The sequence below is a fragment of the Ischnura elegans genome, chromosome 2, assembly GCF_921293095.1.
Source record: "Ischnura elegans chromosome 2, ioIscEleg1.1, whole genome shotgun sequence".
Taxonomy (NCBI): domain Eukaryota; kingdom Metazoa; phylum Arthropoda; class Insecta; order Odonata; family Coenagrionidae; genus Ischnura; species Ischnura elegans.
The window spans coordinates 76,542,730-76,557,921 of NC_060247.1; the positions used below are offsets into that span (position 1 = coordinate 76,542,730).

Below are 15,192 nucleotides of genomic sequence, written 5' to 3' on the forward strand. Positions count from 1 at the left end.
ATCGTAGAAGCATCGAGTAAAAATGCTTAAAAAAATATTCTGCCTATCAAAAATACATACCTTTAAAATTGTGACGAGTTCGGGCACAATGAGCTTCTCTGATCCAAACTTAAACAACTTCCCGTGGGAACAGCCAAAGTCAAACTAAGCGAGAAGGCTGCATAGAGCGTTTCAAAACAAACAGCTTCTATGAGTGTCAAGGGTCTATGCCGCCTGATAGCATGAAGAAATGATAAAGCACTCGCACCTTGCCTGTCAGATCCATTGTGTCCAAGAGAGAAGGCTGCATAGAGCGTTTCAAAGCAAACAGCTTCTATGAGTGTCAAGGGTCTATGCCGCCGTTAACTTGCATTACCGTGATGCATATCATGTTGAGAAATAAATTTTGCCTGTAATCCAGCTTTTTTGTTTATAAAAATTCATAAATGAATTAATTTTTCTTATGCTGGTACACTCTTATCTTTTCGCATCATCTGAGTTTGTGGATTATATATTTAAGGTGGAATAAGACATGTGGAAGGAAAAGAAAAATAAAGATGTTTAAGTTCATAATTTCATTAATGTATTTCATCATATAAATACATGAGTTCAAAATATATAATATTCAATCCAAAATATCATAATTCTTGATTAAAGAATCATTAGTGTGACTAGATAAATTACAAGGAATGATAATGCAAATAATTGTGCAATGATGAATGTTTTAATGTAAAAATTAATAAACATATAATGAATTGAAACTCAAATGATCCTCCTCATGCAATACATGAACTCTTTAAATACAATCGTAATAAATTAACATGGATTAAATTAATCAGGTTCTCATCAATGCTGTGTTGTGTTCCTAAATTCAGTCTGACAGCAAGTTATGTCTCCTTTAAGTTAATGGAAAACATGCTGCTGTTGGTTAGCGGTAAAAGAAGCTTAAGAGACTTGGAATATTTTTCTTTGTAAGAGGGAATGCCACATTTAATACTTCGTCCAGAATAATTCACAGTCAAGATGGTTTCGAACTATTTATCTCTGCAACATATTGCCTATTTCTCTGTCATGGAGATCACGAGTGAATTCATGAAAAAATCTCTTTGCTCCAATTTTTAGGAATTGTGTGCTCTGATTTATGTGAAGAGGGTCTTTAGGTGAAAAGTAAATTTAATCATCTTTGGCTTCTTTTTACCAACACTTCTGCTAGGGTGTGCCGAGCAGTAGTCCTCCCAGTTGCCTGTCCAAGTTAGCTCTCACCCTATCCTCCGAGGATAGGGGAGAACTACTCATCTCCTCTCTGACAACATTTCACCGTGAAATACGTTTCACCACTCACACAGCCATTGGAGATCACGTGATGTAAATTTTAATAGTCTGTTCTTTTTTTTAAAAAAAAGTCCAATCACACACAAACATACATTAACACAAAACATAAAAAAAAAAACAATGAGATCCTCTCACTTGTCGATCCTCGGATCTCACGAGTTATTTCATGGGTCTACTCCGCTATTGCCGTCATATGCAAAACTGTTGTGCGAGATGGTGGAGGTGAAACGTCGTGCACGCCATTGTGAAGATGTTGCACAAAGCCGTCGCGGAATGAGTACGGCGGAATGAGATGCTGTACTGCATGTAGCGAGGGCACTTGGTGATGTCTCCAGACGATGCCATGGACTCCATCTTATGCTTTGTTTCCATGAAACGAATAAGAGGAGGGCACAGGCAGAGTCTGGCAAACAGTTGAGTAATGAAGCAGGCACACATGGCAACCATCTGTAGGGAGAGAAATCATTTCATTACCATCACTTTAATTGGACAGTGCGCATAATTCATACGAATGCAGGTTGGAGAAAAATTGTGTCAAGAAATTTTAACCCTGGATAGCTGATGCAAGTGGGGATCAAAATTATCAGTTCAAAGAAAGCACCATTTTTAAACAACGGAACATTAGCGGCGAATGCTCTGATTGGCTGCTAGTTTCCCCTGTTGTTGGATACTCTGGATAACTCATGAGATAGAATGGTTTCCCTGCCGTAGATTGCGAGGTATCCTAGGTAGCTTGCCAACTCATTGGTAGCATGCCAGCCTTCCATTCTGGGGACCTGGTTTTGAATGTGCCAGGGTCGCGACACTTCAATTTTATTTTAATTGCAGTATGCAAAAGAAAAAAATCCAATAACTCAGGCCCTCAAACTGGAAGGCTGGCACTCTACCACTGAACTAGCAAGCTGCCTTCGATACATCGCGATCTCCATTAGGCAAACCATTCGAGGTCATGAGTTTTCCAGAGCGTGCAGCAACAGGGCAAATTCATGTCCAGTCAGAGCACTTGGTGCAAAGTTTCTGTAGTTCTAAAATGATGCATTTTTGACGTGAACATCATCGGTAAATTTTGAGACGTAATTTTTCTCCACCCTGCTGATGAACTTAAAATCATGAGAATTGAATTTCCCTCATTATTTGTGCCCCAATTTCGCTTTTTAACTTCCCAAAGTGCTGTAGTTCAGTTTCTGAGAGAGCATGAACTGCAGATTCTCAATGTTCATCTCTTGAGCACCAATGAAACACACAGACAATTTTTCTGGTGCATAATATTAATAAAAATATTTTTTGCCTCAACAGTAAGGTAAAATTGTTTACAAAATTAAGTGAAGTAGAATTATTTTTTTTTTAACTAATCAAGTTAAATATTAAATGCATTCCACAAAATTGAATAACATTAAATAGGGTAAAAATTATGACGTACCTGTGTTGGTCCATTATTCTGAACGGGATGTAGCTGGGAGTATGTAAATATTGTCACAAGGCTAAGAGCTCCAGTCAGGGTGAAGTAAAGGGGAAACAGGACCTTCTGGATTTGGCCAAAGATGTGACGAGGCATTGAGAAGTACAATGAGAGACCTGGAAAATCAGAATATCTATTTCAGAAACTGGAAAGTTGGCTTTTCTGGACAACTGTAAATTGTTCACAGTTGGTGTTACATTGTTCAACTTCTGTTTGAATTTAAGGTAACCCATTTCCTTTAGTTGAAAAAATTTGAAGGTAAAGTTACAATTTGAGAGTTCACAGTTGGTAGCTAGTTTTTTATTCATTTATGTTCTCAATTCATAAATTAATATTTGTCTTTCCATTCCTTAATTTCTGACTTATTTTGAGTAATTTTAATCTCGGTAGCTATCCTTCCTAAGTTTTCACTACAAGTTATTATCAAATGTAATATATTCTATCATTTCATTACTCATTCTGATCAAGGAATGCTTGCATTCCTCAGATTTCAATTCATGCCATTTTGATCGTAAAAATGAAGGGTTTTGGATAGTGCTTTTACGGTTTGGTGATGTATATTTGTGAATTAAAATTTTTTTGATGTCCCTATCTGCGTTTCCATAATCAATTTCATTAATGTATTGTTATCCAGTATAGAGTTACCAACCTGAGGCAAAGGTCATCCAGATTTGTGATCCAAATTGGGTTGCAAAAGCTGTTAGGTGTAAAAGACCCAGCAGTTGACGGGCTTTTGTGTCCAGTTCTTCTTCATCGCCTTTCCATGGGAAGAATACTGCTGACACCACTAGGACGGCAACCATTGCCACGACATGAAATGGCTGTGTTGTTACACGAAGAATTCTGAAATTTAAACGATAATATTTTAATTTTATCATATTCTAATACAAGCAATTAAGTTATACCAGTTTTACCAAAATATTTTTAAATCGTATCTCCTCAAAATGTTGGCTACTGGAAGTAACCCTCTTCACTTAAATTTATGTATTTAACATGTCAATAGTTTAGTGGGTGTAGCTCAATCCTTACCCATCAAACCAAGTTTACACTACAGAGTGAGTTTTGCGAAATATTTTTTCGACTTTAATAACAATATCTTGCTCAAATCACAACCGATTGAAAGAGAAAATGAACCTTTCTCTACATCACACTACATTCAGTTGCCTTAAATAAATCAATATTTGTTAAGTTTGAGTCCTCGTATTATGTTGAATGACACCACCCACGGGAGTGTAAATATGGAATCTGAATTCTTTGCTCTGTGGTTAGAGTCATAAAATTAACTGCTCGTTAAATCTGCTACCGAAATGTATACTTTTTATTCTGATGAGAAATAATAATTTCAAATGATTACAAAACACTCAGATCATACAAAATAGGAAACAAAGCGTCACACTTTTTTCTCAAATTTTCTTTAAACACCCAGTCTAAAAGTTTGCTCTTCAATGCTGTTGAGTCGCTATAGATATGATCTTAGGGGTGAATTTTTGAAAGTTCTCTTCCATCGTGATCGCTGATACCAAAGGAAGATTATCGATGAAAAGTGTAGTTTATTGTGTTGTAAATCTTGTCACATAAGTATTTATAATCAACTTTTAACTACACATAATTTTTAATAAGAACTTTAATTTTTATCTAATCGAACCTCTCTCTAATGTAACTTTAATGAAAAGAAACTTCTTTGGAAGTGTATTCTTGAAAGAGGTCAGAGCTGAAGGACTTTTGAAGACGCCTGGAGGGTATACAATACCTCTTCACAAAACGGGATCTCGATTTCTCCGTAAAAAATAATAGAAATGAAAAGTAGGTTTACGTGGAACGCATTAAGACATTATTTTTAACCGAAGCAATAATAACTTGCGTCAGGGAACGTTAATGATCACAATTTTTTTCCTAGGAAAATAGAAACATTTTTTTCGCAAATGCCCCCCGCCACCTCTATACGCCGTTACTCCTCCAAAAACTCTTAATTCTTTTTTACACGCCGTTTATGCAGATTTATACTTGAGAAGACGCACCACTCTTTCAACCAGTCGTATTTGGGCTCTTCGCGGCGAAATCCCCGCATAAAACTTATGTCATCCTTTCGGAATTCTCAGTTGACCTTTGTCAACATTTACCTCAGTTTCAAATAAAAAATATTTTCGTGTGACGAAATATTAAGATGAAATTTTCTTGCTTGAGATGCTGGCTATTGTTAGCAATTGCATACTTTTTTGCCCTTAAAACTTCTAGATAATAGCGTACGATTTTTATGAGTAATTCAACGAGGAATAAAGACCGGAAGAGATGTGTCCTTCTTAATGACTAGAACCAGTTTCGAATGGAGAGCACTTGTGAAGAATGAGGACAACTGTGGTGGATAAAATATCTACCGTTCGTCTTTGGGAATGCAATTTGTCCAGACCGTGGAAATCGCACTTTCCGAGCGCTTCTCCACCTCCCGTATAGAAACTACGAAATTTGCGTCGTGGGTGTCCGCAGATTTAAAGTGTATCGTTCAATCGAGAGCTTTTTTCTAAAAAAAGAATGCTTTTATCTTCATGCAGTGTGTTCAGTAAGGACTCGACGAGGCAGTCCCTCGAAAATGTCGTCAAAATTAATACGTTGACGGACGTATGTCGAGAGACTGCTTGTGTCGTATCTGGAGCTTTTTAGGGTTCTCCATTGTTCGCTAGTGATCAGGGTTCAGAATCAGGGGTGGATTAATGTCGTTGCTTAGGTGTGGGGATGTGGTTCATTACTTTCCGCGGCGCCTCGATGGTATGTAATACGTCTTAAGGTCTGATATGCGCGTAGACAAGTGGATTTTAGATATTCATCAATCAGTTGTAAGCATCGCTTGTTAAGGTGATGACGTATAACTTTCATAGGGGAATCGTATCAAAGATTACCATCTTTTCAATTTTTCTCGATATTATGGGATGGTGCTACACCCACCCCTCATAATCCGCCATAGTTCGGAAGCTAACCTACATATTTCCGTAATCGTTGTCTCCAGTAAGCAACGTACGATGATTAAGAACTCGAAAAGGCCTCGGTGCCCATTCACATATTCACGGAATCGTTTGAAATAATTTATTGAATCGTATTTTTGGAAAGTTTCGAGCTATGACGTTAAAATTCCTTTATTTTCGTGGGTGGGAAATTTTTGACGTCGTAATGATCTGAGGTCTGCGAATTACATGTTCAAAGAGTAAAGAATTGTTTATTGGTACCGGGAGTATCGTATTATTTGAGTCTTCATGATTATTGTGGTGGACATTTTGAATTCTAGACGCTGGAAGACGCTGTGATATTTTTATTCCCAGTTTTACTCATAAATAATCCGATGTGGATTCTGTGCGCTTTACCTACTTCACCTCATCTCATATGGACCACCGTCAAGGGTTACAGACATCCACATTACTCATTGCCGTCTGGGTTGAATCGATTGCTCAATTATATCAGGACGCGATCAATAGTAGGTACGAGTAAAACGTGAGGGCTTCGTACAATTTTGACAGGCTTTATGGAATAACCACCGATCGACTGTGGAATGTAATTCATTTTGAAATACGGGCTTCAGCGTGTGATTAAATGTTAATAACGATTGAATGCTTAATCTGAAAGGCGTATAATTATCCAGGAAGACTTTATTTATCCATTAAATATTTGAAAACTTCAGGATTTTTAAGTCTATTACTCGTAATTTTTTAAGATTAAGATTAAATTCAGTTTTACTTTATTCTACCTTATGGTAATCGGTATATTTTTCATTGTGAAATTAAACTCTAAATTAATTGCGAGAAATATCTAATATTTTCTTTTCAACAGCTAGTAGTGTTTGAATAATATCTACCAATGTTTTATATTAAAAGTAAGTTTCTCAAGGTAAAAATTCCTTTTTCGATAAAAATTAACTGTATGAGAATCACAACATGTTTTCTCAATTAAATTTTCTAAGTCGGTAATAGTTTTAAATTTTGGGCTGATAATCTTACGGTAGCTGAACACTTTCTTAGCTCGCGAAAATTTATCCCTGTATTCAAATCACATTTTGCAGTGTTGTTGGGGATTTATTTGCAATCTACCCTGGACTGTAGAAACCCACGCTACGCATCTGATAAAGCTTGAAGACTGGCTGCGCTCTAAACTGCATTTTTCCAGCGGACTGGCTCGGCATCTCATCGGATGGTCTCCTGAGCATAATCCCTTCCAGACGGAGGCCCATATGCATAAATTCCCCGAGGGTGAGTCAGCTGCTTTTAGATGTCGTGGTATAGTAGTGCTCAAGTGCCGTTGAATGACCTATCGAGGGACATCATTGTGTGTGCAGTTCGTCTCGAAAGATTGATTTCATTAAATGTCATGTCTCGTGACGGACGTCAGGGCAATGGGAAGCTCTGTAAAACCTGGGTTCCATGTGAACGTCAAGGGACTTCTCTGAGACGGTGAGATTTTGAATCGTGGAATTTTCTCATAGCCTTGACTGGCTATTGGCTGCCAGTGGCGGATCCAGGATAGGGAAAAAAGGGAGGATAGGTAGAGAGCCTGGGGGTGACCTCCCTGCAGTAGTGGGGGTCCGAACAAAATTACGATTATATATAGTGTAGATTGGATACCACAAGGGGGAGAGCTAAAGCCCCCCTAACCCAGTGACGTAGCCAGGGGGGTCCGGACCCCCCACCCCCGAAATATAAAAACACAATTATTTTCCTTCATAAAAGGATAAATATGGAAAAATGGTGAGTTTGAAAATATTTCTTTGGAAAATGAAGTTTTTTCGATTATAAAAAGTGTTAGAATTAGTTTAAAACCCATTATTTAGAACCCTATTTTTAAAAAATACCCCCCTGATTTTGGACCACCTCCGAACGAAATTCCTGGCTACGCCACTGCCCCTACCCGCGTAGCCCCTCTCTGGATCCGGCATTGTTGGCTACTAATGTAATTCAGGCAAGTTAGCCATGTCAATTGGTAAAAAAAAACGTTTTACTATTCCTTTGATTTTATTGCTAGGGAGTATAGAATCCATGCAGTTTTTTTGTTGAATTCCTCCGTAATGATTCTGTAATTATTGTAATAGTTTGGGAACAGAAGGAAATTAATTCGGGATATAAATATAGATCTTCTTAATCATTAAACGTTGTTATTCACATTGCAGAAATTAAGTCTTGCTTCCCTAATTATTCTTAATTTTAGTTAATTTAAAAAAATTTATTGCCTGGTGGTCGCGTATGGGATAATCACTAGCTAATTTTGAAATACGTGTCTCTGATCGGATTTCAATTTGTCATTCTCAAGGAAATGTACCCTTCACGTCGCGAGCGTGTTATTGGTTCCTTCGTTAAGCTTAGGGTTTCTGGGTGTGCTAGTTTGGTTTTTGGTAAAAAGATAAAAGCCTACTTCCGCAGTATTATCACGTGAATGTGAAATTGTGAAACAACCCGAATCATTTGTACGACCCATCGGCTCCTGTACAAAAGATTTCTACGATAGGATGACCTGGTATGGGTCAATGTTAATCTTGGTGCGCTTACAAATTGGTAATAACCCAGAAAAATAACGAAATCTCTTTGGACGTCGAGCGTCCGACGCAAGTCGTCATTAAGACCGCTTTGGGCCCCAGTGGCGCAGCGAGGGGGGGTTTTGGGGGATAAACCCCCCCCCCCCCAGAGCTCAGAGAAATTTTTAAGTTTAATCCATTTTACTTAATTAGATCAGTATTACTAATAGAATGGTGTTAGGATTTATCAAATATCCCGCAGAAAGCCGTAAAACTCGCCATTTTGAACCGTTATTCTTAAAAAAATTTCTGGAGGAGGGCCCCCGCAACCCCTTCTTACCCTGGTGGGTATGCAATACCCTCAAATCCTATAGTATTAGTTGCGTCTAAAACCCCCCCCTAGCCTTGATTCTTAGCTGCGCCCCTGTTGGGCCCGACCCACCCTCTTCGATAACTGGAAAGGATGAACTGCGGCACTCTTGTCGTTGACTTTTCCCGCTTTTAAGCGATAAGAAGCGCTTTGTTGGCATACGTTGATCGTAAAGCGAAGAATTTCTATAGTCTCCGATGGTGCGCTATCTTGAAGGGCTTCTTCAGCTCTTATCAACTTTTCAATCCAATGGTGTAATGCATATCTTTGAAGTGTGCCTTTTGTAATATGAACAAAAGGATGTTTTGAGTGAGATAATTTCCTCTCTCGTAACGTTGCGTTACTATAAATTCGTAATTTGATACGGATCTCCCGGAAAAGAAATCTGTAAGACCAAACATTATGGTAGGTGCGCTGTTAAATAACTGAATGGGGATTAGTTAAGCGTTTTAAAGTGTGCTCACTGATATGTGAAAATATATACCCGTGCTGACTGAAGTTGAAAACTCTGTTTATTTTGCCCCAGAAAATATTTCGTGGGAGATCAACGACTTCCCTGTTGCGAACGGAGCTGTGATTGGTTACCCCCTGTTAAAAATAATATGATGTCTTTTCCTGTATCTCATTATAACGCTTATCCGACACAAAGCGGCTGAATATCGATTCACATAACTCGTACACTTACGAGCGTATTGCCGGGCCACACCTCACTGACGTCATAGGGCTCTAGCCAATGGGAGCCCCGCCACCCTTTTTTTAACACCAATCTGAAGCCGTTGCGAGGAGACGAGCCTCCAGTTTGACGTCACAGAAACTCGAAGCGAGCATCATCCGTTTAGAGCCTTGGTCTCGTCTTAACGTCGGATCTCGGAATCGCTGAAGGAGTGTAAGTCGTAAAATACTTTTAACCTCAATATATTATCTGTGAAACCTCGACCGAAAAGAAACACTATATTGATTGAAGATAAGGTTGTACTAAAACTACAGCCACTATTTGCCCTGTCGTATTTCGCGCCGATAAACAAGTAATGATTTACATTTTTATTTATAGTAGACAAATTCGTTTGAAATAACCTTAAGGAGAGAAATTAAGTGCCTTTTTCTATCTCCGTGGTACTTAAAAAAAAACATTTCGCCTGCGGTTGATAAGGGGCATTAATGAAGGCGGCTTTCGACGCAATTATTTTCTTCCGTCGATTAGCTCGCGGGAAACATTTTTTTGAACAGTTAATAGGAAACACGACTTTGCTCGGGAAAATATATTCCCTTTCCATAGTTTTTAGGGTCTGGTAATATCAAGATCCCGAAATATTTGGTTATAATTTCCTACCCTTTTGAATTTGAACGGCTTCATAATATTTATATTTTACGGCTGTGTAGTGGTGCATGTTTTCATATTGCTATTTAGTGATACCACACGTTAAGAAACAAATATATTTATGCTCTTTTGAAGCTTTCAACAAAAGGTCTGACAATATTAAATAACTCAACCTCATTTTATCATTCTTAATTAAAGCAGTTCACTGTAGAAGTCTTAACCTGCGTTGTTCGAAATTACTTCTTTTTTGTATCATCATGTTCTCAGTGAACTCAGCTAGACGATTTCCGGCCGGTGAAATTTTTAGAATGTGTATCACGATTCCTAGTGGTAAATGGCATCATTAAATATACGATAATAGTTCGAATTCATTGCAGCAACCATCGCGAGATGCGTCACATCTTACACCCCCTGGCTTCCTTCGCCGGCCGTCGAATCACGTCTTCCGTCTTATTTTCCACCTCTAACCTCAACTCATAATCGGCTTTGGTGGTGTTACACGTTGTTGGCCTCTGACAAAAAATATATCTATTTTCAATGTGCATAGCACATCTCCAGTTGACCTTAAATAAGTCGAACGAAATCTCTCCTCTTCTTATAACTGAATACTAAAGATTTCATTGCAGCACTGATCCGTTCTCTAGTAGGTACTAATGTTACTCGTAAGCATAGATGAGATTTTTTCGTCCTCGAGTTGCAATTAACAATTTATCGCATTCCAAATCACACTGTCAGCAAGTGTCAGATAATAAGTCCGGAATGACCTCAGTAGTCGAAGCACGTTTAGCTTCGAACTTGACCTTAAATTAGGCTTGATGGACTTGAAGAATAAAACATGGAAATTTACTTGCTTTCAGCAGTGTAATGTGGGCTACGTACGTTCTGAACGTTCATACCTATCAGTGATATAACAAATTTAATGGGAACCAATGTTGTGAAAACGTAGGAAATTGAGTCCATATCAGTTTATTATCACTTACCGTACCGACAATTTAGATTTTACGAAACTGGTCACCTAAATACTTAATATTTTTATAGTCCTCTCATTGACAGGGGCGGATGCATCATCAAATTTAGGGGGGGGGGGATCGAACCCGGATCTCCCGATCAGGTTCGAGAGATCCGGGTTCGAATCCCGGCCAAGTCATATATTTTTTCATGGCAGGGATGACTTTAATCCGGTGAATATGAAATGGTAGAGAGGGGTGTTCTCTACGGTAAATATAACTCAAACTTCTCTCACGTTTTGGACTTATAGCCATGCAATTGCGAATACACTGTTTTATCCTTTGCAAGGATAAAAACTATTACACCAATAAAAATTAAAATGTTTGATAAAATTTGGGGGGGGGGTCATAACCCCTGTGACCTTCTCCCCTAAATCCACCACTGCTCATTAATACCTAGTAAATGCACTTAATTCATTAGCATGTCGCTGTACGAGTAGTGATTACATTTGCAAATATCCTCCTACAGTGGCTGCACGGACGTAGGCATTATTTTACGGGCGAGGAAGTACATTTCAATGTATCTTAAAGTTTGGTCCTTACGTTCCATTGCGAAAACATTTCTGCATGGGAAATTAAGTGCGCGGAAGCGGAATGCAGGAATGTGGCTTAAGTAGGTATTTCCAGTGCCCGGACTCGAAAAGCGTGAATGCGAACTAGAGGTGTCCGGTGAAAATGCACCACATAAAACTTAGGCGCTGGGAAAAGCCAAAAATACAAAATCGAGTTCCCACATCACTTTCCATTTCGCTTTCCCACGAAACGCCGCGCATTGCAAATCGGTCCGGAAAAGCGGACTCGCTAAGTTGTCCTGCTCAACGATGCGGGCGATTGAATGACGATGACGCGGTGAGTTCGATCGCTGAGGGCAGAAGAGTACCAGCAGTGAGCGAAATACCAGCTGGGCGTCGGTAGGTACCGTGGGTCCACAATTCGCTTGGACTCCCGAATCATATATTTTTCCGAAATTGGAAACAAAGACTCACACACTGCAGAAACAAGTGACTTTGTACGCAGTCACGCGCACGGGTGCAAGTTAAATACACCATAGGATGAAATTCGCAGCGAAAAAATATTTGACTTAGCCAGGATTCGAACCCGGATCTCCCGATCGGGTTTGAATCCCGGGAACAGCCCACAAATATGTTACGGGGGCCAGTTCCTATCGGTGGACCACTCTGCCCTCAATGAGTTTTAGGTTTGGGGCTGTGCAAAGGCTTCATCCGGGATTTGAACCGGGGACCTATCGATTTGCAGCCCAACGCTCTACCGAGCAGGCTACCTCGCGCCCCTCATTTCCGGAGTAGCGTGTCGTGAGAGACAAATTTCCCCGTCCAAACCCGAGCACTCTATCCTTAAACCAGAGCACTAACCACTGGACCATCACCCTGGGACGGTATGCTTGACTCTGATCGGAATATACCGATCGTTAATAATTATGAGTGGTTGGCAACGCGATGTTGTGTTCGAAATTTTCATTCACTCATTGCGAGGGCTTATCTCGTCGTGGGAATGAACAATTTAAAACCCAAAGAATTCCTTTCACAATGGAAACAACTCGTAATCAACCTCTCGCAATGAAAACCAATCGGAATTATTCCCATCGGTGTCGAGTGCGTCTCCACTGGGGTTGTTCTTAAAGCATGAGCAACTCTTTCAACCAATTGACAGAATCCAAATGAGGACCACCGTGGAATGAGAGCAACCATCACTCATCTGGAGCCACGCGTTCAGACTTCCCCGGAACTTGAACCCAAGCCCCACCCGATACAAATCCAGACATTCTTGCCCCCCTCCGGGATGTCGTGGCGCAATAAAAAAATGTCTCCCCTTTCGCGCCCAAGACTGAAGCCGCCAGATCATCGAAAAACCACACACGATACGCGGAATAAAGAAAAGTAATTCACTGAATATAAGGATTAAAGCTCTACGGCCTTGAATATAAACTGTAAGATGATGGGCTCCAAAAGCCATAACGTATTGCACTCGTCCGTTTTACACCCGGGTTATTCTGCATTGGTTTGCGGAGATGAACTGAAGACCGCAAGGACGAAACAGCCTTTCAACCGGCAAGCATTGATAATCACTCACATACGAAAGCACAGAAGCTGAAAATGCCAGGAGAATAAGCTCAAGAAGAGCGGGTCAAAATGTATCTTATGACAAGAGAGGTGCGAATAGCGCTATTTCAACGCGGAAGTGATATCTTCGCAACGATAAAAGGTTGAAGTGATGTATCTCACTCGTAATGAAAGTAATTCAGTCAGGGTACTTACATCATCAGCTGGGAGAGGATGGTGGTATCTTGGGAGGCCTTCACGCCGGCCGTCCCCTTCGCAGTGCTGATCCTTCGCTCGTGGAAGGAGGGAGGCGGCGGCCCGCCGGCCCTGCGACCCCCGGGCCTCGACACCTTCCCCGTGGTTCCCAAAATTTCCGCCGCCTCCCCGGCTGAGATCTTTGATGGCACCGAACGGACGCACATTTTTCTCGTCGATTTCACTCTAAAAAAAAGTTCTTCGCAACGAAGAAACTCCGCGAGATGCTGCTACTGCAACTGACTCACACGTTTGAAAGAACGTGGCTAGCACGACCCACAACCTATATATCGGCGACGGGGACTGGAGGAGGAGGGGAGGGATACGGCCTTCCCCTCCATCCCCTCTTATGCCGCGTTGCCCTCAAACTCCTCGCCTCCCTCCGGGGACGTCGCATGCGCGCTTTCTGCAGGCTCCACCTTAAACGGCCGTCGAAGTTCGGCGGAGGCGGTGGGGGGTTCGCAGAAGCTCTTAGTTCGCGCGAATCTCTCCGCTTACTGTCAGGCGAAATTGAGGCACCCTGGTTAACTTCGCAACCACGTATGACCCTCTGTTTTGGTTCCACGACTTCTAAGTTTTCCTCCTCTGATCGCCAAGTAAGAGCTCAGGGACGCATGGCTGGTCTTGCTATTAACCCTGTTATTGCCGCGGGCTGGTATACCGGCTTTAGGTCCTTAGCCGAAAAGTACCTAGAGCCGAAATATCGGTTTGTGGTAAATAATTGCTCAAATTAATAACCATCAACTAAACTCTTGAATAAAAAATCAGGATTAATTATGCCGTCAAAAATTTATGTAACAAGGGTGAAATTTAAAAATCAGCATGTTGACATGCCGAAAAATAGCAAAATATAAATTTTTTGTCGAAGAATTTCTATATTATTTCTACCGTATAGATACCTTTTTCTCAACTTATACGCAGCCAAACTCTACAAATGAGGTACCAAAATGCACAGAATTTATCAGAGAACATGCGACGGCATATCTTACGTCCTAAATATTGCTATTGTTTCCTAAATTGGTTTTTAAATAATTAAAAAAAACAAAAACCGGTAAATATTCCTGACGTTAACGGCGCACAAACTGATACATTTGTTCATTTGCAACAATATCTCGCATTCTTTAAATAACTTTCATCAAAATGCGGCTGATTCCACATTCAAGTCTAATTTTGATACGTAAGTATGAGTCATCATGTGCGTTTAGCAGAGGATAGTGTAATTACTTCCAATGTTGTGTTTAAAGAGGTCCTCTGACCTCAATTTGTACATGAACATTCCAATTAAATTTGTACATAAGACCCTGCCTTTTTTTCTACATTTTAAAATTAGAAACGCGCCTATCCCTCTGTGGACCTGCATTGAAAAGAGCGGGGGAAGCCCGCTTGGAGCGGGCGCATCACGCTCGTATTATTATTTCTGCATAAGTTACAATTTGGCAACTGGCCAGGTGGTAACATGTATATACAAAAAAGAAAAACACAACATCCCCACAAAGTCACATATCAACTAGACAGTTGTACAAATTTTAAAATTTAATTGAAATTTCTAAAAAATTAAATACTTTTTCAGCTTTTTCTTAAATATTTTTACATTATTAGGAAAGGGCTCAAATAACTCTGCAGGCAATCTGTTCCAATCTTCAATTGTTTTATTCAGGTATGAAAATTACATTTAATTTGATTAGTAATACATTAAAATGGCATTTCTCGCCCGTGCCACTCCAAATAAATGGCACTCAGAGGGTAAATACAATTCTCTGAGACAAATTTGGTCCTGGCAAACCGAGGTTAATGCCAAACTTTTTGTCGAGTATGTAACTCATTCGCCGTCTTGTCTAGTTCCTATATCGCGTAGCGTCATTCACGCAATTTTTCGCATTAGTATTATTGTCAGATGTACTAAAAGCTGTGAAATAAAGTGAAC

The 15,192-nt window shown here is 40.0% G+C and overlaps 1 protein-coding gene across 1 annotated transcript; it reads right to left on the reverse strand.

Moving 5' to 3' along the window:
• Positions 1-608: 608 nt before the first annotated feature.
• On the reverse strand, positions 609-13,527 carry LOC124153996 (transmembrane protein 205). The gene is made up of 4 exons (XM_046527459.1): positions 13,230-13,527; positions 3,420-3,613; positions 2,732-2,886; positions 609-1,758 (listed from the first exon to the last, which is right to left on the reverse strand). Exons 1-4 carry the CDS (start codon positions 13,433-13,435, stop codon positions 1,501-1,503), a joined length of 813 nt encoding a protein of 270 aa, XP_046383415.1. The 5' UTR covers positions 13,436-13,527; the 3' UTR covers positions 609-1,500.
• Positions 13,528-15,192: the final 1,665 nt, after the last annotated feature.

Excerpts from the sequence above, each read along its gene's own strand:
- LOC124153996 (XM_046527459.1), bottom strand. The coding sequence starts at position 13,435 with ATGTGCGTCCGTTCGGTGCCATCAAAGATCTCAGCCGGGGAGGCGGCG. Across the intron at positions 3,614-13,229 it reads ATCCTCTCCCAGCTGATGAT|AATTCTTCGTGTAACAACAC; the intron begins GTAAGTACCCTG and ends TTTAAATTTCAG. Across the intron at positions 2,887-3,419 it reads CTGGATGACCTTTGCCTCAG|GTCTCTCATTGTACTTCTCA; the intron begins GTTGGTAACTCT and ends CTGATTTTCCAG.